Source organism: Cupressus sempervirens, chromosome 2 (assembly GCF_028749045.1).
Source record: "Cupressus sempervirens isolate cs-2001-9-10 chromosome 2, ASM2874904v1, whole genome shotgun sequence".
Taxonomy (NCBI): domain Eukaryota; kingdom Viridiplantae; phylum Streptophyta; class Pinopsida; order Cupressales; family Cupressaceae; genus Cupressus; species Cupressus sempervirens.
Genome location: NC_143119.1, coordinates 716625819 through 716646723, shown reverse-complemented (window position 1 = coordinate 716646723; position 20905 = coordinate 716625819). Strand labels below are relative to the sequence as shown.

The window sequence follows — 20905 nt, the reverse complement described above, 5'->3', positions numbered from 1 at the left end:
GAGTGTTTATCATCACAATAGAATCAGAGAAGATAATGAGTGCAAGACTACTTTCAAGACAAAAGATGATTTGTATGAATGGTTGGTAATACCTTTTGGTATGACTAATGCACCAAGTACTTTCATGAGGTTGATGAATGAGGTTCTAAAAATATTTTTGGGTAAGTTTGTGATTATTTATTTGGATGATATTATGATATTCAGTAAGATTAAGGCAGAACACCTTGAGCATGTTAGGCAAGTGTTTTAGAGATTGAAAGAGGAGAAGTTGGTAATTAATTTGAAGAAGTGTTCATTTATGCAAGAGGAATTGTGTATTTGGGATTTTTGATTTCAGATGATGGTTTGAGAATGAATCATGAGAAGGTTAAAGTATTTTTGGAGTAGGCTACACCTAAGAATGTGGGTGAGGTAAGATCATTGCATGGTTTGGCTAGTTTCTACAAAATGTTTATAAGGAATTTTTAGTTTTATTTGTAATGTTATGACTGAGACTATGAGAGGAGATAAAAATGATTTCAAATGGACACATGGAAATAATAAGAGTTTTGTGACTTTGAAACAAAATTTTTTTGAGTTTCTTATATTGGTTTTACCTGATTTCAATAAGGTATTTCAAGTCAAGTGTGATGCGAGTGGTACTACAATAGGAGTTCTGTTGATTCAAGAAGGTAAACCTGTTGCTTTCTTTAGTGAGAAATCGAATGATGCTAAAAATAGATATTTTGTGCATGATCAAGATTTATATGCTATTACTCAAGCCTTGAAGAAGTGGAGACATTATTTGATTCCTAAAGAGTTTGTGTTGTATACTGATCACAAAGCTTTACAGTATTTGAGAAGTCAACATAAGTGAATCAGAGATGTATAAAGTGATTTGAGTACTTGCAGAGTTTCATATTTGTGATAAAACATAAAAATGGAGTTACTAACTAATTTGTAGATGCCTTGAGCAGAAGACATTCTCTATTGATCGAGATGGAGGTTGTAGTTATTGGCTCTGATGAGATGGAGTTATTTGATACTGACCCTAATTTATTTTAGGCATAGAGAGAGTGCATAATGTTGAATCTATTAGATCAACCAAGTAAGTATGATGATTATTTCATTAAAGAAGGTATCTTGTTCAAAGGAATTTAGTTGTGTATACAAAGAATTTTTATGAGGGTTAATTTGATGAAGGAAAAGCATTGTGGTGGATTGGCTAGACATTTTGGTATTGATAAGATATAAAGTTTTCTTAAGGATAAGTATTATTGGCTACATATGTATAATGATGTTCAAAATTTTTTAAGGAGTTGTGGAATTTTTCAAGTAACAAAAGTAGTAAGTCAAAATACTGGATCGTATACACCTATTTTGGTTCCTGAGAAACCCTGGAGTGGCATCACTACGGATTTTGTTCTTGAACTACCTAAGATTGCAAGAGGCTATGATTCCATATTTTTTGTTGTGGATAGATTTTCTAAGATGACACATTTCATACCATCTAAGAAGACATATGATGCAGTGCATGTTGCAGAGATTTTCTTCAAAGAGATTGTTAGATTGCATGGATTACCAAGACGTATTATCTCTAACAGAGATAGCAAGTTTGTTGGTTATTTCTAGAGGAATTTGTGGAATAAGATGGATAATAAGTTAAATTTTAGCTCTACATTCCATCCTTAGACAAATGGACAGACAGAGGTTGTGAATAGAATCTTGAGTAATTTGTTGAGATGTTTAGTTGGTGATATACTAGGTAATTAGGATATGGTATTGGCACAAGATAAGTTTGCATGTAATAATTTTGTGAGTAGGATTACAAGGACAAAAAAAAAATTGAGATTATTAATGGAATGTAACCTAGAGTTATATCAGATTTGAGGGTTGTTGCTAGTGAAGAGAAGAGAAGTGTTCAAGGGGAAGTATTTTCTAGTTTTATGAATTCTTTGCATGAGGAAGTAAAGTTGAGGTTGGAACAAAGTAGTCATAAGTATAAGGAGAATGCAGACCAGTCCAGAAGACATCATGTTTTTTAAGTTGGTGATGAGGTGATGGTTTATTTGAAGAAAGGTAGATTTCCTATTGGGACATATGAAGTTGAGTTACCTAATGACATGGATATATCTCCTATATTTAATGTTGCTGATTTGTATAAGTATTATGAATTAGATGATGAATTTTTTGTACCAGAGATTATCCTAAGATTCATATTGAGGAGGTTGAGCACATAGTGGATCATAGAGTTGGTAAGAGCACAAGAGGAAAAGATTATTAATAGAATGCAGCCTAGGGTTATATCAGATTTGAGAGTTGTTGCTGGTGAAGAGAAGAGAAGTGTTCAAGGGGAAGTATTTTCTGATTTTATGAAGCCTTTGCATGAGGAAGTAAAGTTGAGGTTGGAAGAAAGTAATCACAAGTATAAGGAGAATGCAGACAAGTCCAGAAGCCATCATGTTTCTGAAGTTGGTGAAGAGGTGATGGTTTATTTGAAGAAAGGTATATTTCCTATTGGAACATATGAAGTTGAGTTACCTGATGACATGGATATATCTCCTATATTCAATAGTTTCTATTTGTGTAATTATTATGAATTAGATGATGAATTTTTTGTACCAAAGATTATCCTAAGATTCATATTGAGGAGGTTGAACACATATTGGATCAGAGAGTTGGTAAGAGCACAAGAGGAAAAGATTACTATGAATATTTGGAAAAGTGGAAGAAGAAACTAATAGAAGATGTTGCATAGATTTATCAATCTGAGTTGGATTTAGCTTGGGTTGTGACATCTCAATGATTCAGGAGAGTCATTTCTTTCAACCCTGGTTGTTTGATGCAGGATCATCTTGAGTTGCCTCACTATCCTGCCCCTCTTTGTGCATTATATCATTTATTGTCGAGTTCCTATTTTGGTTGAGTTCCTACAGTATTGGTTGAGTTTCTGTTTTGGCCAGATCCATACAGCATTGGCTGAGTTTCTTCTTTGGCCGAGTCCTATGGTTATCGAGTCCCTTCATGTGTTGAGTGAGCTCACTAGTTTTTTGATGCTTAGTCCCTTGTTTGGTTAAGTTTATCTTTGATTGGTTCCTATTATGAAATGACTTGTTTATTTAATTTTAATCATGAATTTAATTTAAGGATCAAAAATTTGGATACATGCAGACCATTATAAGGTTTGCCTTCTCTTATGTAAAGAACTAGAATATTATGTAAGTCATTTTGGAAAGTATAAGTAGAGGTTGTTGGGCTTAGGTTTAGTAGTTCTTAGAGAGATTTGGAGGAAGAAATGTGAATGATCATAGAGGAGAAAGTATAGAGTTAGAATTTGCAAAGATCATGGATCTTGAAGTTGTCATCATCTTGTATTGGACGCAACTCAGAAGGCCTCACAATTGGGCATATTTGCAGATAATTTTGATGAATCAATAAAGATATTGCTGTTTCTTCTCTCCTTGGTATTGTTCTCTATTATTTTCTTCCATTGTTTTAACTATGCAGGGTGTTTAGATAGTTAAGCGTACATTTGGCCCTAATTTTCTACCTATCTCTATGTCAATTATAAATTAGTCAAAGAGTGGAAGATAATGATTGATGAGTTGGCATGTTTAATGCACAAAGAGAGTTTCTTATGTGATCAAAGGCAAGAATTTGATTAAAAGTTTCTAGAAATAGAAGAGGAAAAAAGGTAAAGGATTCAATGAATCTAACCTAACCCTAAGATCGACAATGATGTTTAAGCGACAAAAGATCAAAACTACCTATTTAAGGAGGCATAAAGAATTAATTTTAACGTTGATTCATTGGTGATTGGTGATTTTAAGGAGAAGAGGAGAATAAGAGAACAATAGAGGTGAAGTGTGAAGAGGTTGTGAAGATTGATTGCTTGACGAGATGACAAGTATATCAATAATGGAGATGTCAGTGAAGGCTAGTCAATGAACTAGCAAATGAGGGAATGGAGATCTAAATTTACAAAGTGAGTTGTACTTTATAGATCAAACCTACTATTACATTTTAACCATTGTATCAGTCCAAAATCTTTACATCAAGGTTGACGTAATAGTCATTTTGTAAATCCTTTAATCAAGGTGACATTCTAATGGAATATTCTAAATTCATCTAACAAGGCCACTCCTAACATGGTGATTAAATCTTTTAATAGTCACATTTAACAGTGTGTTGTATAACCTTTAATAGGGTTAGCTCTTAACCGAGCTCACTTCAGAAGAGTTTTTTTTCCCCAAATTGGATTTCCACATTAAATCCTAGTGTCAAAGTGTTATTTTCATGTGTGGATGTTATTGTTTTGCATGCTATATTTTACTTTTATTGGCATTCAACACTTATAGAGACAGAGAGTTAGGATATTATATGAAATGTTAAATTGTTGATGATATGTTTTAGAGATCGAGTGGGTATATGAGATTGATTAATTTGTTTGAAGTGTTTAAAATTTAAATTGGTACATCTAAACCTGAGGATAATTGATTCACACCCCCCCCCCCCCCCAGTTATTCTAAATCATTATAACAATTGAAAGATGCAAGGAAAGGAAAACTTGATGCAAAGAGTGATGAAGGTATATTCCTTGGATATTCCACTAAAAAGCAAGGCATATAAGTCTTTGAATTCTAATACTAACAAACTTGTGGAAAGTGCAAATGTTAGAGTTGATGAATTTGCAAAAAACAATGAGGAATGCAAGAAAGAACCTAAACACTTCAGAAAATTTGTTTACATCTATGAAGGAGAACCCAGTACATTAGTTGAACTAGAGAAAGAGGTTTTTGAGTATCAACATCTAGGCATTGTCAAGGTTCAGCAAAAAAACCTATGTCGAGCATCAACATGCTACCAAGCATCACACTATAGGAGTCGAGTCACAGAGAGAGGAATTTGAATGTCAAAGAATGGTACATGTTTTTTATGTGAATTTGAACCTAAATCAGCTAAAGATACTTTGGAGAATGAAGATTGGATAAAGGCAATGAATGAGTAAATTGATCAAATAAAGAAGAATAAGGCATGGACATTGGTACCAAGGCCAAAGGACAAAAATGTGATTGGAACAAAGTGGGTATTCAAAAACAAGTTGAATGAGAAAGGTGAAGTCACGAGGAACGAAGCAAGACTAGTTTGTAAGGGATATGCTCAAGAGCAAGAAATTGACTATGGATAGACATTTGCCCCAGTTGCAAGGTTGGAAGGAGTAAGAAAGTTTCTTACAAAGGTTTCAAGGTATATCAAGTGGATGTGAAATTTACATTTTTGAATATAATCTTGGAAGAAGGAATCTATGTTGAACAACCTGAAGGATTTTTTTGATCCTAGCAAGAAGAGCATGGTATGTAAGTTGCACAAAGCATTATATGGTTTAAAACAAGTCCCTATAGCATGGTATGAAAGGTTACATACTTATTTGATGAAAATTGGTTTTGCAAGAACTAATGACAATAGCATATGTACTTGAAAAGTGAGTCTGAAAGTAAGATATTTCTAGCTTGAAATATTTTTTGACGATATAATATTTGGAGGACATGATGTGTTGTGAAAATAATTTGATAATGGGATGATGAAAGAATTTGAGATGTCAATGTTTGGAGACATTAAGTTCTTTTTTGGTTACAAGTTTATTAGATGAAGAAAGGTATATACATTACACAATCAAAGTATGTCAAGGAGACATTGAAGACTTTTGGAATGGAAGATTCAAGATGAGTTGGAACACCTATGGTCATTGGTCACAAACTTTCAAAGAATGATAATTTTTCTAAAGTAAATCAAACATTTTAGAGGTCAATGATTGGAAAATTACAATATGTTGTTCATAGAAGACCTGACATTGCATTAGTTGTTCGTATTGTTGCAAAAAAAATTGTTGATCCCAAGGAGAATCACATGATGGCTATGAAAAGGATATTGAGATATCCTAAAGCAACAAAAGAATATGGTGTATGGTACAAGAAGAATGACAAGTTTGAGCTAAAGTTTACACAAATGTTGATTGGACTGGAAACATTGATGACAAAAAGAGTAAAAGTGGAGGCGCTTTTTTCTAAGTAAGAGATTGATTTAATGGACAAGCAAGAAGCAAAATTGTATTTCTCAATCCACAAAAGAGGTTAAGTATGTCATTGCAATATTTAATTGTTCAAATATTATGTGGATCAAAAAATTTTGAAAGGTATGAAGAAAGATATTATTGACCTTGATGTGATATATTGTGATAACACAAGTGCTATAAACATATCTAAGAATCTTGTGATGCACACTAAGATAAAACACATTGAAATCAAGTATCATTACTTGAGAGAATTAGCACAAGACAAAGAAGTGAAACTCAAGTATAAGAACAAAAAGGAGAAAATAGATGTTATATTCACTAGGAATTACCTAAGGATGCATTTGAGCATCTAAGAGGTAATTTAGGGTTCACTCCCCTATCTAAAGAAAACTAAGAAGAGATGCAGCATTGTATCAATTCTTATGATTAGAATATCTTACAAATTGATGTAGGAGGTCACACTTTAGGAGCTGCCTAAAGCTATGAAAAGGTAGGCAAAAGCATGAGTAGATGAGGTTACAAGAAATCATGGACAAAGATGATAGAGGGAGTGATGTGTCAAGATCAGTCAGAATAGTGACAAGAAGATGATGTGTATAGAGTTGATGATGTATTTGGAATTATTGTCAAAGAAGGAGAATGTGTTCAAGTTACCATTTTATATCTAAAGAGGGAGATGTATGTAGTTACAAAACAAGTTACAAACAAAGAGGGAGATAATGAGTTACAAGAAGAGATGTCAAAGAGGGAGTCATTACAAGTGTTAATACAGTTGGTATTACAATTAGTATCAGACTGAAGAATATATATATATATATATATATATATATATATGTGGAGGTTGCATGGATGAGAATTAGAATGAAGAAAAGGATATTAATGAAGATCTATATCAAATCATAGAGGGAGCTGATAGTGAAGAGCCTAAGCAATTATTTTGCATTTGCATGGTAACTAAAGGCATTGTCATGAATGCCAAGGAGGGAGATTTTTGGAAACTATGATTGGAATAATTTTTATGTTATCATTGATATCAAACCTTATTGGTAAGAGATTTTCTAAAAGTGTAGAGTTCCATATCAATTTATTGATAAAGAGGATTTGAAAAGACAGATAACTAGATGAACTAGTGAAGTTGTTGAGTAAAGAGGAATAAGTATGATGGAATTACAATGGGAACTTGATCAATTAGTCTTTGATAAGATATTGTGGTGTTTAATCATTATATGAAGTGAAGCAGACAATTGAGTTGAAGTGAAGAGATGTTGAGTAAAATACTAAGCTTGACCGAGTACCAGTTTAACAAGGTCAATGAAGCAAAAGATTAAGGAACTTAAGAGATAGTCGAAAAATAATATTAGCCAAGTGATAGTTATGGTCGAGCAAGATAAAGGAGAAAATGTAGTAGCAACGGAGCATAGTAAAGATCGAGCGAGCCAATGAAAGCCAAGTGAGGAAGTATAGTAGAGATCGAGCTTACCGGTGTTGACCAAGTTGAAGAACACAATGATGATTGAGTGTCAAAAAATAATTGTTTGTGAAAGAATCAAGTTTTGATGCCAACTTAATTGAATTTTTAGATTGGTCAAAATGTGTGGATGATAAGGATTATTGAGCTGGCATATTAAATGCATGAATTTATTTTATTAAGCAATCAAAGGCAAGGATTTAAAGAGAAGCTTATAGAAGTTTTAAGAAAGGAGTAGAAGGAAAAAATGGATAGATTCAATGAATATGATCAAACCCTGAGATCTATGGTGATGTTTAAGAGAAAAAAATCAAACCTACCTATTTAAGGAGGCACAAAAGATATTTTAAGTTGGTTGTTTCATTGTTGATTTACAAACTTGTGAAGGACGGTAAAGAACAAAGTAGCAGAGGAAAAGTGAGAAGTTTGGTGAAGTGCGATTGCTTGAAAGGTTGCAAAGTGTATCAGATTTGGAGAATATAACACAGCCAACTCAATGAACCAAAAAATGAGATGAATGAATATATAAATTTTGCAAAGTGATTTATATCTTAATAGATCAACCTAGTTGTTACTTTCTAACCATTGTGGTAGTAAAATCCTTTAATCATGGTTGACATAATAGTCATTCGTAAAATCATTTAATCAATGTGACATTCTAATGGAATTATCTAAATACCTCTAACCAAGCCACTCCTAACAGGGTGATTAAAACATTTAACAGGGTCTTTTTTAACCTTTAACAACATTGGCTCTTACCCAAGCTCACTTCAGAAGAGTGAAAGAGGTAGCATGTTACTTGTTGGTTTTTTTCTAGATTGGGTTTCCACATTAAATCCTAGTGTCATATATGTGTGAATTTTATTTTCATGATGCATACTATTTACTATTATTTATTTCTATTAGTCAGCACATACTAAATAGAAAACTAAGCGATGAATGAATGTGTTAAGTTGTTGATGAGTTTCTATATTGACTGAGTGGATTTAAGAGTTCGAATAAGTTCTTTGAAGTTGTTAAAAGATGAATTGGTACATCTAGACTTGAGGGTAATTGGTTCACACCCCCCCCTCTCATATATTTGACCCATTCTAATAGTTTAGATATAGCGCAACAAGTATTAAAAAGAACTTTTAAGGTCATGCAACACATGAACAAGATGGATGAGGCCATGGGGTTGATTTCTTTATAATTTTTAGATAGTTTGTAGTTTTATCATGATGGGTGCAATACCCCTTGAGAGATGTGGTCTAAATTTTAGAACTTATTTGGTACCATCAATGAGTTCATAGCACTTCAGATTGAGGCAGAGCTTATCTCTCTTTTACTTGATTATTTTTCATCTATTGAGGACGTCCTGGTGAATTTTAAATAATAGAGATCTTTGTTACAAGGTTGTGGGAAGAATGAGACTAAAACAGAGTGCATTTACCTTATTCTTTCTAAGTTCATGAGAACATTCAAATTTTTTCTTCTACCTTTTATTCCACCAAAGATACTTTGGGTCCTCAATTTACCATGCCATCCTTTGAGGTTTTTTTTTATCATTTGACTCAATAGCAACCTATGCTCTCTCAATAGAATTCTCTCACAGGATCAAAGAATCAAGCATTGGTAGCTCACACATCTTTAGGAAAGAAGGAGAAGAAATAAAAGTCACAACCTACAGAGTCTTAGAAATATTTTAGTACTCAGGACTCCTCAGGCCCTCCTCATAATGGAGAAAAATCAAAGATAGAAAGACTGAAATGTGCTCATTGTCAAAATCCCAATCATGATGTGCCATGTTGCTATGAGAAGAAGATAGATGGATTTTCAAAGTAGGTTTGAGATTTGACTGCTCTTATTTAGAATAGAAACATTGATATTCCTTCTTCTACTTCTCACATTGATTCATCATCATCATTTCAAACAGATGGACAAGCTACAAGGAAGGGTTATGAGTTATGTGTAACGACTACTCCGCATTCTTCTAGATGGCTATTAGATTTAGGTGCTTTAAACCATATGGTGTCTTCTTAAGATTTGTTCTCTTCTTTTGAGGCTTTTCCTACTCCACATATTTTGATCGAAAACAACATGTTATGAATATATGTGGGAAAGGTTATGTTAACATTTATGATGGTACATTTCATGATTTACTATGTGTTCCACATTTTTTGTCTAACGTGCTCTCTATTTATTAGAATACTCATAGTAGAATAGTTGATTTCACACACAATTCAGTGCACATCATGGTCTATTAACATCAAACTGGTAGAATGACTAGAAACCCACATCAAGAGTGGGGGTACACAACTTACCCACAATACATAGAGGAGAATAATAGATTGAAGCACCAATTTTCATGCATTGGTAGACAACTATCTATAATATAATATTGTTAGGGTCCTCATCACAAGTGGAAGTAAATGGTGGAACCCTCTTTGTGAGATTGCCAACATAAGAGGTAGAGCGATGGCAAGGTTGCACATTGTCATCCAAAGGTTGGAGTAGACAAGCAATGGTCAAAGAGGGTCCATGTGGCCAAAGGGGATTATACTAGTAACAAGAGTTGAAATTGGAACTACCGAGGTTGAGGAGACAAAATCAATAGTAGGAGCATCATCCTAAGTCATATATAGAGTTATCTAAAAATCAAAGATAGTTAAATGATCACAATTAGTGTCCTTCCACCAAGTTTCAATACTTTACAATATGAAAGAGAAAACAATCTATTGCTAGATAACCAGTAGACAAGAACCACAAACATCAAAAGGGGAGACCCTCGTATTCCACAATATTATATTTGTCGATTCTCATGAAGTCTCGCTACTTTTAAAAATTACATCAAAAGGGGAGACCCTCGTATTCCACAATATTATTTTTGTTAATTCTCATGAAGTCTTGCTACTTTTAAAAATTGTATAGCTATCCTACTATCTTAAAATCATATTGGTTCTATCTTTGCACATGCATTCAATTGAGTCTTATGTCCAAAGCCTTATTCATATTATATCATGACTTTTTTTCCAAATATATTGACAAATAATGTTTTGCAAATGGTCCTTGTTTCAATCCACCTCCTTAATACAACATGCGATTGACATATGCATCCTTTCTTTATCTCCATTCTCTCAACAAATGTACTTAAATAATGATGAATTTCATCGTCTTGTTGAATATTGTGACCTAAAATTGTCCCTTTCATCTGAGTTTCTTGTACAACATACTCATGTCATGATATCCCTTATTTTCACTTTTTTGTGTTATTGAAAATAATTATCTTGCCATTATCCATTGTTTTCACAAGAAAATGGAATGTGGAAAAGACTTCATATTTCTCTACTTGGTACAAAACAATCTGTTGCCTAATCATTTTATGTTCTTCCATGCATTGAGTTATACACTTAATAAATATTTAAAATTGAGGTCCATTGAGTTGAATCTCATAATTTATGGGCCACGTAGTTTCAAATTAAACCGAAATGGGTAGCAAATCAACATCTAGCTAGATGAGAAAATAGTGGCTAGCTACTTATGCCTAGCACTAACTAATAGAATCAAAGACACTAAATGAGTATGTTAGCTACTCATCTCAATGAACAAGTTTCATTGTATTCATGCATTATCAATGCATAAAATAACACTTATTAGATGTGAACATCCTAAAGAGATGAGAATTTGATTTTATAGTTTCCTACCCTACTTATACATTATTTATTTTGCCTCTTTGTTAGATACCAATTTTGATCCTTCTTAGTCTTATTATTGAAGGCCAATCCTTTATCATGTATCTCATCACCTCTATAAACCAACTTCATCATAATTGTTATGAAGCTTTGTACTTTCACATGCATTTCTATTATTTACATTTCCTTCACCTCCATTAGCATCTAAAGAGTACTTTAATGGATAATTTGTATGATTTGGACCTTCTCATAGCATAAAGCTATTGTGGCCTTTACTAGAGGATCTATAATATCTATGCACTCTAGGTTAATGGCTCAAGATCCCATCCCACTATATGTAATTAGGTGCACAATATTTAATCTTCTCAAAGTAGTTTTTTTCTTTTAATGTTATATATCTCTAGATAAAAAAAATCATTATTCACAAAATATACAAATTTTCTTATAAGTCTAACAATCATTCATGGCATCATTTAGAATATTGATTTTGACAATTCCTCACTTGATTCGAACAATCATTATTTTGTTCACTTCATCTTATAACATGCAATCATTAGAATATTCGCTCCAATCATGTACACCTTTGAAATCATCAATTTAAGTGTATACACCATGATCATTAAAGAACCTACATGCAATAATTTAACTCTCCATTACAATCATCTATAGAGTACTCTCAAACACTCTTCAATTACCAAACAATTTTATTCTCATAAGTCTTCTTTATTGATCTTCTCACCAAAATCATAAGAGTAATTTTATGGAAATTTAATCCTCTATAATTTTTTTACTATCAATATATCCAATGCACATCTTCCAAACTTCTTAACAAATCTATCCTACTTAAAGCACTTCAATCTTCATTATTAATTTCTTGATCCGTTTAGTGTTTTCTTCTCCCTACATTAGTAGCAAGACATTATAGCTCTCCATTTTGTGTTGAAAGAATATTAACTTTCTTCAATCAAATTAGATCTCATCTTACTCATAGGAACTAACTCTAATTCACAACTCTTTTAGGAGATGAGTTCACATTGTCATGTGTAAGAACATGATAGCATGTCAAATTGTAATCTCCGCCTCTTTAGTAGGCTCTCCATAACCCTTTCTTAGTTCCAAGTAACAAAAAAAACAATGAATGTTCTCAAAGTGTCAAACCCACAATCATGTTAGTTTCAAATTTTACTTAATAACCATATTAAGTTACCAAGTCTAAAATTTATTAATAAAGACCATAATGCCTAAATTACACTCTTATCTTATGCCATTTTTCTCACAGATGCTCTATATGCCATAGATATTCTCTGCTTTCTTCACACAATCGCTTGTGGATAGACCTCTTATGTTATAAGTCAAACACATAAAATATAATTTTATATTCATTTAACATTAAAGGATTAAGTCAATGAAAAAATAATGTTTCTCACTCAACAGTAACGTAGAACATATCCTTTAAGGCACATAAACACTTATCTGACTCACTCGTTTGTCTTTTGCTCATCACTCCTTTCATCTAGCGCTTTTTGTTGTGGTTTGGGTGGTGTCTTGGTTGATATTGGGAATTATAGAAATTTTGTTTCAAGGTAGGGATGTTGGATAACCACTTTAGGGTGCTACAAGGGTTCTAGATATTGCAAAACCACCTCAACTTGGGTTGGCAATAAACATTATTGTTCCTAGCATTAGTGGTGGGGTTTTCTACCTCTAGTAAGGATGGGAGTTATGCATGTGTTGCCAAATCTTTTGCTATTATTCCATCAATTGGGAAAGCTCAAGCTATTGTTTGTGTCAAGGCCTCCCTTGTGGTGGTGTGGCTTAAATGTGGTGGATAATGTATATTTCTAGCAACATCATGGGCTAGTCTATAAGCTTGTTTTTCTTTGGCCCTCTCTTCCAAATTTGCATTTTTGTGTAACCATTTCTTGGCTATCCATTGTAACTAGCAATGTTGAGCTTTTCCCTTGTGCTAAGGTATTTTATTGCTACATTTCCTTCTTTCGAAGATTGTCATTTGGTGTTGAGAAAGTTGAGTCTGGGGCAATTACTCTTTGCAAAACCCTAGAAAGTCTCCTTCAACCCACTTACTAAACCACTCAATATGCACTCAATGTGTGTTCTTACCAATTCTCCTCTCCATTTTTTAGAGATGTCTTGCTTTGAGGCCAATGGAAACTCTATTGATTATTTCGTGAAGGTGGATAAAGCTACAATTACGATGGGATGCTCTAATTTCACTTGCATATTGCCTAAAACAGATATCTCTACACACCTTCCAAGGAATGTGGTGTTCACAGTTGGAGAAAAGGCTTTGGACTCGAGCACTAGATTATGGAAGCCTTTTCCTTTCGTTGTCAACAGTGTTTCTCTATTAGGCATATGGCTACAAACGATTCACTTTTGCATCATACAGGTACTTCTACTTGGTGCAATGGTACAATAGGTTCATTTAACTATCCAAGCTTTTGATTCTCTCTCTGAGTCAACTTGCAATGACTCCTCACAGGATCATGTTGAGAAGAAAGCTTTTGCTACAAATCTAGGTAATGTTATTGTTATAGATTTAGGTCAATCTTATGTTGTTGATTTGGGTACTCCTACAAATCTAGTTTATCCCCCTACTACCATTGGTGCGACCCCCTTTGGCTCAACTCCAAGCTTCTAATACCAATGTATAGTTTTCTCAATACTCTAATCATTTTGCCAACAACTACCCAAACAAAGTTTCTTTCACGAGGGAGGAACCTAAGGACAACATCCCATAGGCAATTGTGTGATAACATAGGAAGAATTACTTTTCAAAATCGTGCTCTTTTCTTCTTTCGGTGTGTGTGATCTTCTCACCCTTGTGGAAGGCTTTTAGCCTTTATTCTTACTATATTGGTCAATTTGTCTTTGACAACATTTTTTGTTGTTCAATAATTGATGGTTTTTTCCCTATACGCCTTTCTATGTGTTGGTTTTTTTTTTTTTTTATGCCTCTGGTCCATGGTTGCATAAGGGTCATCCCTTAATTAGATTGCTTCAATTTTCAAAACCATAATGCTCAAAGCTAATTTACTCACATAAATCAATATCATTTATTATCACTATACAAATAAAATTGTCTTTAATTTGAAGGGGAGAGAGCTATTGTTACCCATAACAAATTTTCATAACCATAAAAATAACCATTACGCAATACATCTTCAAAGTGAATGCTCTTCACGTTTAGCTTGTTTGTCTCGCAACATAAAATTGAAATAGTATATTCTAAGCACAATGGTTTATTACACGAGCCTTCTACTAAATAAAAATAATAATAATAGAATAGCCAACCTCCTAAATAGTCTAATTCTAACCTTCCATATATAATTGATGAGGTCAAATAGATTTTGTGCATCACTATGCACCTGCTTCCACACACAAAAATTGAAGATACGGCCATTTTTAAATAATATATTAAATAAAGCCTCGTCAAAGAAAAGGTTTAGTAGACATTCCAAGGTACTAAGCTTTCCATAACCAAAACTATAGCGTTAGTGCTATACAACTACATAAAAACCTTCAAAATCCATAGAATTTCGTACGTTATATCTTTAGAAAAATTATCATTATCAAATGAGATTCAACGATAATTTTACTAATTTTACCATAGGCTCGACTTCGTTAAATATATTGTAAGTGTATTGCATCTAAAAAGACACCTACACTTATGGGTAGTTTCCAAGTGTCCAAAAAATAATATTTGTCTCAAGGTCAAGGGACCTTCACCTTCACTTCACACAGTCTTGCTCCCTCTAAGCTATTCAGCTTCACTGATGCATTATTAATAATCATAAACATCCTATAAACTATGAACAAATGGATTGCAAATTTTAAATTCCATATAAATGCATATTCTAATTGATCACAATATAAATGAAAAAGTATATACAATCATCACTCCAAAGAAAATCTTATATTGTAAGGAGCGTGACACGTGTGCACAATGCTTAATCATAACACATCCTTTATTTTAAGGTGCAAAAGCCCCACGTAACAAATTAAATTCTACCAAAACAAAAAACCATTGTATTCTAAATTGTACTTCAACCACAATACTAGTAAATTGTATTTTGAGATACGTAATACACAATTAGACTAGTATTTGAGATATATAATACCAGATTGAAAATATAGCTTCAACAAAACAAATCAGAACAGAAAATTTCCATTTAAAGTGATGCTTCTTTTCATCATGACCACTAGAAAATTTCCCACGTAATAGTTCGATACAAGAATACCTAAACTAAGAATATAAGTGAAGACGCTGCATACTGTAGACTATGCAATCGACAAAAAAAATTAAGTGGATTATGAAAGAAACCGACCCTCAACTGATTTTACAGTTTCATAATCCAAACATTCATATCTTTAACTTTTTGTTAACATATCTCAAGAGTACTTCTTAGAATCCGTGCCATGTGAACATTAATAGTCGCATACATACACAGAATGCCTGGTAAACATGATATTTTGTTCTACAACCAGTAACATACGTTACACTGTGAATGCTAAGTAACACTCGTGACTAGCATTTTGTAAACAATTATTACAACTATCTACTTATATTACAGATAAAATAATAATTCCTAACGTAGACAAAACACATGGAAAACAATAATAATCCAAATACATGCCATCCATTATTGCCAGGCGAATACAAAGTTACGAATTAACCATCTTTCAGAGGCCCTCCACAAAAATAATGGCATTTTATCAAAAAATCGAATACATAATAGTGAAACCTTTATCAATACATTTTATGTGTTGTAGTTCACACTAAACTATTTGTAGATCATCCTACAGCAGGTACATCTCATATTTATTGCACAGTTAGGTACCTCTTGCCTACTGCGAGCCATCTGTAGATCCGAAAAAAAGGCGCCTAATATCATGAATTATAAAACATAACTCGTTAATTTTTGTCTCATGAATGTAGAGAGTTGATTGGATTCTAGGTGATGCTAACAAATACACCTCAAGTATCCCTCACCATATATTTTCTCCATAAATTAAGTCCACTTAATTTGGCACTCCATTTGCCACTAAAATCAAATGATAAACTATAAGCCCGTATAACTTGTTAACCCAGCCCATCTAACTGCCCCATTTGACATTGAAATCGAAAAAAAAACAAAAATTGTTCGTAACCACAAAAAGCAAAAGCAGCCTAAGTGTCTTAACTCTTGATATACCATTAATATCTTCTTAGTAAGGAAAGCAAACTATATTCCCAATTATTTGCCCTTCAAACACCAAATTTCAAAGAATTATTTGACAGTGGTGAGCAGATATTTTTTATCTAAAATTTGTAATTCAAGATGGTTGTCAACATCCATCAAAGAGTTGTCTGGAGAACAGTAATAAACAAGTGCACGACCAAAAACTTAAAAAACTTCGAACACATTCAGATAAAGCTGAAAAATTTTAGAGGCTCAGTATTAGTTCCATGCCTGACAACCCTCCTCTCAAAAGCTTCCTTCTAGAACACCTTATTTGTGTTCAAAACTTACACCTAGATTTCAATTAAAACAAATTATGCCTATTACTGGGTCCAATTACTAGTATTTCAGTTCCTTGTATGTAGCTCTGGTTTTCATTCCACTGGTCATAGTTGATCTTTGTTCAGCTTTACATTGCTTTTGGATGTTATATGTTGTAATTAATCCAAGATTTATTAAATGTAATTAACCCAAAAAACTGACGAACCATGTCATACCTTACTCGGTTGTTTGCACTCCCATCATGTTGGAGAGTCTACCTCAAAATTCTTTGCATTAAGTTTGCCCCATAAAATATTAAGTCCTAGACTCTTTCACAGTCACTTGCCTTGCTCAGGATTAACTTGAAATGCCGATTTTATCAGCTTATTCACCTTATACTGTTGTGAATTGTAGGTAAACAGCAAAAATTGTGTAGCCTAGGTTTGCTACATATATTTTGCCAAAAACAACTAACAGTAACCAAATAAAAGAATACAAATGACATTCCACCTTCACAATCCTCATAGAGCCGTCCACTTAATGTGAATTCTTACAATAGACAAAAAAGCATAACTCTGCACCTAAGACAACTGCAACTATTCATTTAGACAATAAGTTTTGAACTCGTCCACTTACCAAATTTATCCTACAATTATGGTACAAAATGCCTACCCTTTTTAGGTACTTCCACACCAACTATTGTGTTACTAATAATGGCAAATGTAATAAAAGATTCACAGTTCCACATTTGTTTGATATTTTAATTTTCCATGTGCCATCATAATTAGAAATAACCAAGCTCTTGGCACACAAATACTCAGCTGTCAAAATAAAATTAAAAATTACCCACACAACAAAAACACTTGCAACCAATTGAGTTTCAAATTATGACCTGTCCAGTTAATGTTCCACAATATGGCAACACCAAATAGATATGACCATTGCCAATTCACCACTAATGCCTCAAAAAACTGCATATGCACATTTTCTCCAACTAATTTATATCAGAATGTTAAAAATTCTTGTTTGGCACGGCTGTCTTCTCAAAAGAAAACTGCCATCGATTCTAATCTCTAACTACACACATAGTTGGAACAGTGATATGAACAATAAGCACCCATAGTAAAATATCAGCTCTCCTAGCCTGCAACTCAAAAGTTGCTTGTGATCAAATAGAACATTGAAAATACCATTGTCATATAGACTATATGTTGTGTATGTACAGCCACAACATATTCTTATATGAACCACACTCAAATTCATCTCTTAGACATGCAGTTGACAACAATTCAATCTTAAACAAATTGAAAGGGAGAAGAGACATTAAGTATCATCTAATAGATTAATGTTCAGCGCCAAAGTATTGGCAAATTAAAAAGGATGAAAGTACGGCATGCAAAGCTTCAAGGCTTAAAAGTAACCATTCACAAAAATGCCTGTGAATTCTTCTACTTTCATATTACCCCATGGACCTTAAAAAGCTAACTTTTGCTAGCACCTGGTGTATTGGAAAGAAAAAAGTACGCACACAATATACAAAAATGGAGATTGTATTCTTAACCCACCAAAAGGAAATACACAGGTTTGTTTCAAGTCGACAAATTTGCTTCTCAGATGTTTCGTGTGAAGTTTGCACAAAGGCTACAAGCTGCAAACCTACTTGCTTTGCATGAGGCAACCAAAATGTAACAATCATACATTACGATTCAAAAACAGCATGCCTACATATAAACCAAATTAATCTACTGTGCAGAGTGGCTCAATGTCAACTCAAAAGCTTGCTATCCAATGGAGTTTCAAATCCACAGGAACCAAAAAAATCCTCGTGCAAACTTGATTACGATGCCTATTTTTCTGCCTGCACATATAGTCAATTTATCAGAAGTGACACCACTATCACCAATTATGATAATGAAATTGTTTGAATAGAGCTACAAAAAACAAAGATATAAGCCTGCAACATGCAAATTAAAAATTCTTGCTTATACCTATTGCTTACCTGAACATTGTCAGAAGCAAACTCATCTTTACAAGAAAACTGCTGAGCATCAATTGATGTCTTGAGCTTAATTGGGCCTGGACTCTGCATTTCACATTGCATTTCTGATTGTCCAATTACAAAAGTCTAAAAAACTATGGGAAAAAATTGAGTCATATATTTGGCCATGAAGTGTCCAACTGGAAACTATATGTTGCATTCAAATTTCTAATACTAAAAAATGATATCTCTTGGTGTTACATTAATGCAATCAAACTGTCTAAATATTTGCAATGTTTTTATAAGAACTTAAAAATATTCTATCTTGGCACAAAGAAAAACGTTTGCATAGATAAATTCTACAAAAAAAACACCTGGTAGAGAAACCCCATTGTCCATGATGTAACTCATGACCCAAATACAAATAGTTATATAAAACATTATAGGAACCCTGATAAATTAGGTCCTCAAGATCCAAAACGCCTGAAATAGAATGGAAAGCCCTGCTCCTGACTGGTCCAACATATCCAAAATATTATAGAATGTCTGATAACATCCAACCCAGTAAATCATAAGGTAAGAATCAAATGACCTACCAAGGAATATGCTTGAGGCTCAATGAGACAATACGATTTATATTTAAAAAGAAATCAAGTTATTAATTGCTTTTCTACGATTGGCACCTGTCCCAAATGTTATAGATTTGCGGTTTTTGTATTTAACCTAATACTGAAAAATGATCTGAAATTTTTATTTTGGCCAGGCTCATCAAAATTCTGTGCGCATAATCTTGGTCTTGATTCCACATCAAACCATGTGGGTGTTTATATCCTTGACGTGTGCCTCATTGGGCTTCAAAAGTTAACAGTCATGCATGTTTCCTGTATTTGGCCTAAGTTCCTTCATTGTCCCCATCTGTGATTTATGTCTAATTTGTCCATGAATTGTGGAGCCAACCATAGGGAAGTGAAGCAGCATTATCTATATGACTGATGTCTGGTTACCAGTCAGTGAGTGTTTGCTGACAGCTTATGCAGTTATCTTGTTACAGTCATCATTGCAGAGGTGTCCACGTCAGCTGGGCAATTCTGCATGGATATGAAGTAGCAGTCCCATGGCAGACAAATGATGTGGTGCAAGGTTCTCATTTGGTCAAAGGTGCATCATGTCATACTTTGCACTGCATGCACATTGCAACTGTCACTTTACTAGAAAGCTTGTGTGCTGTGGCTGTGTGGCCATGTGCAATTGGACAACAGGTAACCTTGCCCCAGCAGATGATTATCTTTGAACAGTTCTATTTTCAAGTGCACTACTTATATGCTAGTGGTGTGTGCAAGCTGGTCATTTCCATTATGCTGCAATGCCCATTCCGTATTCCAGTTGTCTTACTGATAGTGATATGGCCTGTATATGAGACTGTTTGTGGGCCAAATAGTGATGCACCATGTGGCGTCTAGGTGTTGTGAGGCCATCATGGCATCAGTTAGTTTGAGTGACTTCTTTAAGGCACCAAACATAATGATTGTGCAGGCAAGCAACTATGGCATGAGGAGTTGAGATGGCCTGCTGATATTGTTTCAAAATATGGCAAGCCTCTCCCACCCACAGCAAAGGGAATACAAGACAAACAATCATGGACAAATAATATAAACCTGATGATTTCCTGTTGTGGACCAATGAGCCACTGAGTTAATGCAATCTCCCATGTAAATCAAATATATAAGTGCCAATAATGATTGTGCAGGCAAGCAACTATGGCATGAGAAGTTGAGATGGCCTGCTGATATTGTTTCAAAATATGGCAAGCCTCTCCCACACACAGCAAAGGGAATACAAGACAAGCAAACATGGACAAATAATATACACATGATAATTTCCTGTTGTGGACCAATGAGCCACTGAGTTAATGCAATTTCCCATGTACATCAAAAATATAAGTGCCACAGGTTTTCATTGTTCAACCAATGGCCAATAGAAGAGACAAGATCTTTCCATATTCTATCAAGAGCATCCCCTCTAGATTGCTACTGCCTTCAAGCCATATGGAACCACAATTTTATAAACTGGATTTGAGTAAGACACTGGACTTTTCAACACAGTCAAGGTTGCAGGAAGCACACTGCACATACTGCATGATACATTCCTAATGCATTGGAGCAGGGAGCCATATTAGCCAATTCCTATATGCAGGAAAGCAACTGCATCATCAGTTCAGATGGCCAGCTGATA

The 20905-nt window shown here is 33.8% G+C and overlaps 1 protein-coding gene across 2 annotated transcripts in view; it reads right to left on the bottom strand.

The window, feature by feature from the left end:
* Window positions 1-18229: 18229 nt before the first annotated feature.
* The window catches only part of LOC149575380 (inactive poly [ADP-ribose] polymerase RCD1-like), a 53638-nt gene continuing 50962 nt past the window's right edge, over window positions 18230-20905 (bottom strand). For both annotated transcript variants that reach the window (XR_016360161.1, XM_089815138.1), the window contains exons 8-9: window positions 18695-18778; window positions 18230-18553 (exon numbers count right to left, since the gene is read on the bottom strand). Coding sequence is in view for 1 of the 2 variants with exons in the window: in XM_089815138.1 (XP_089671264.1) it covers window positions 18542-18553; window positions 18695-18778 (96 nt within the window). In the remaining variant the exon portion in view is untranslated. The remainder of the gene's footprint in view (window positions 18554-18694; window positions 18779-20905) is intronic.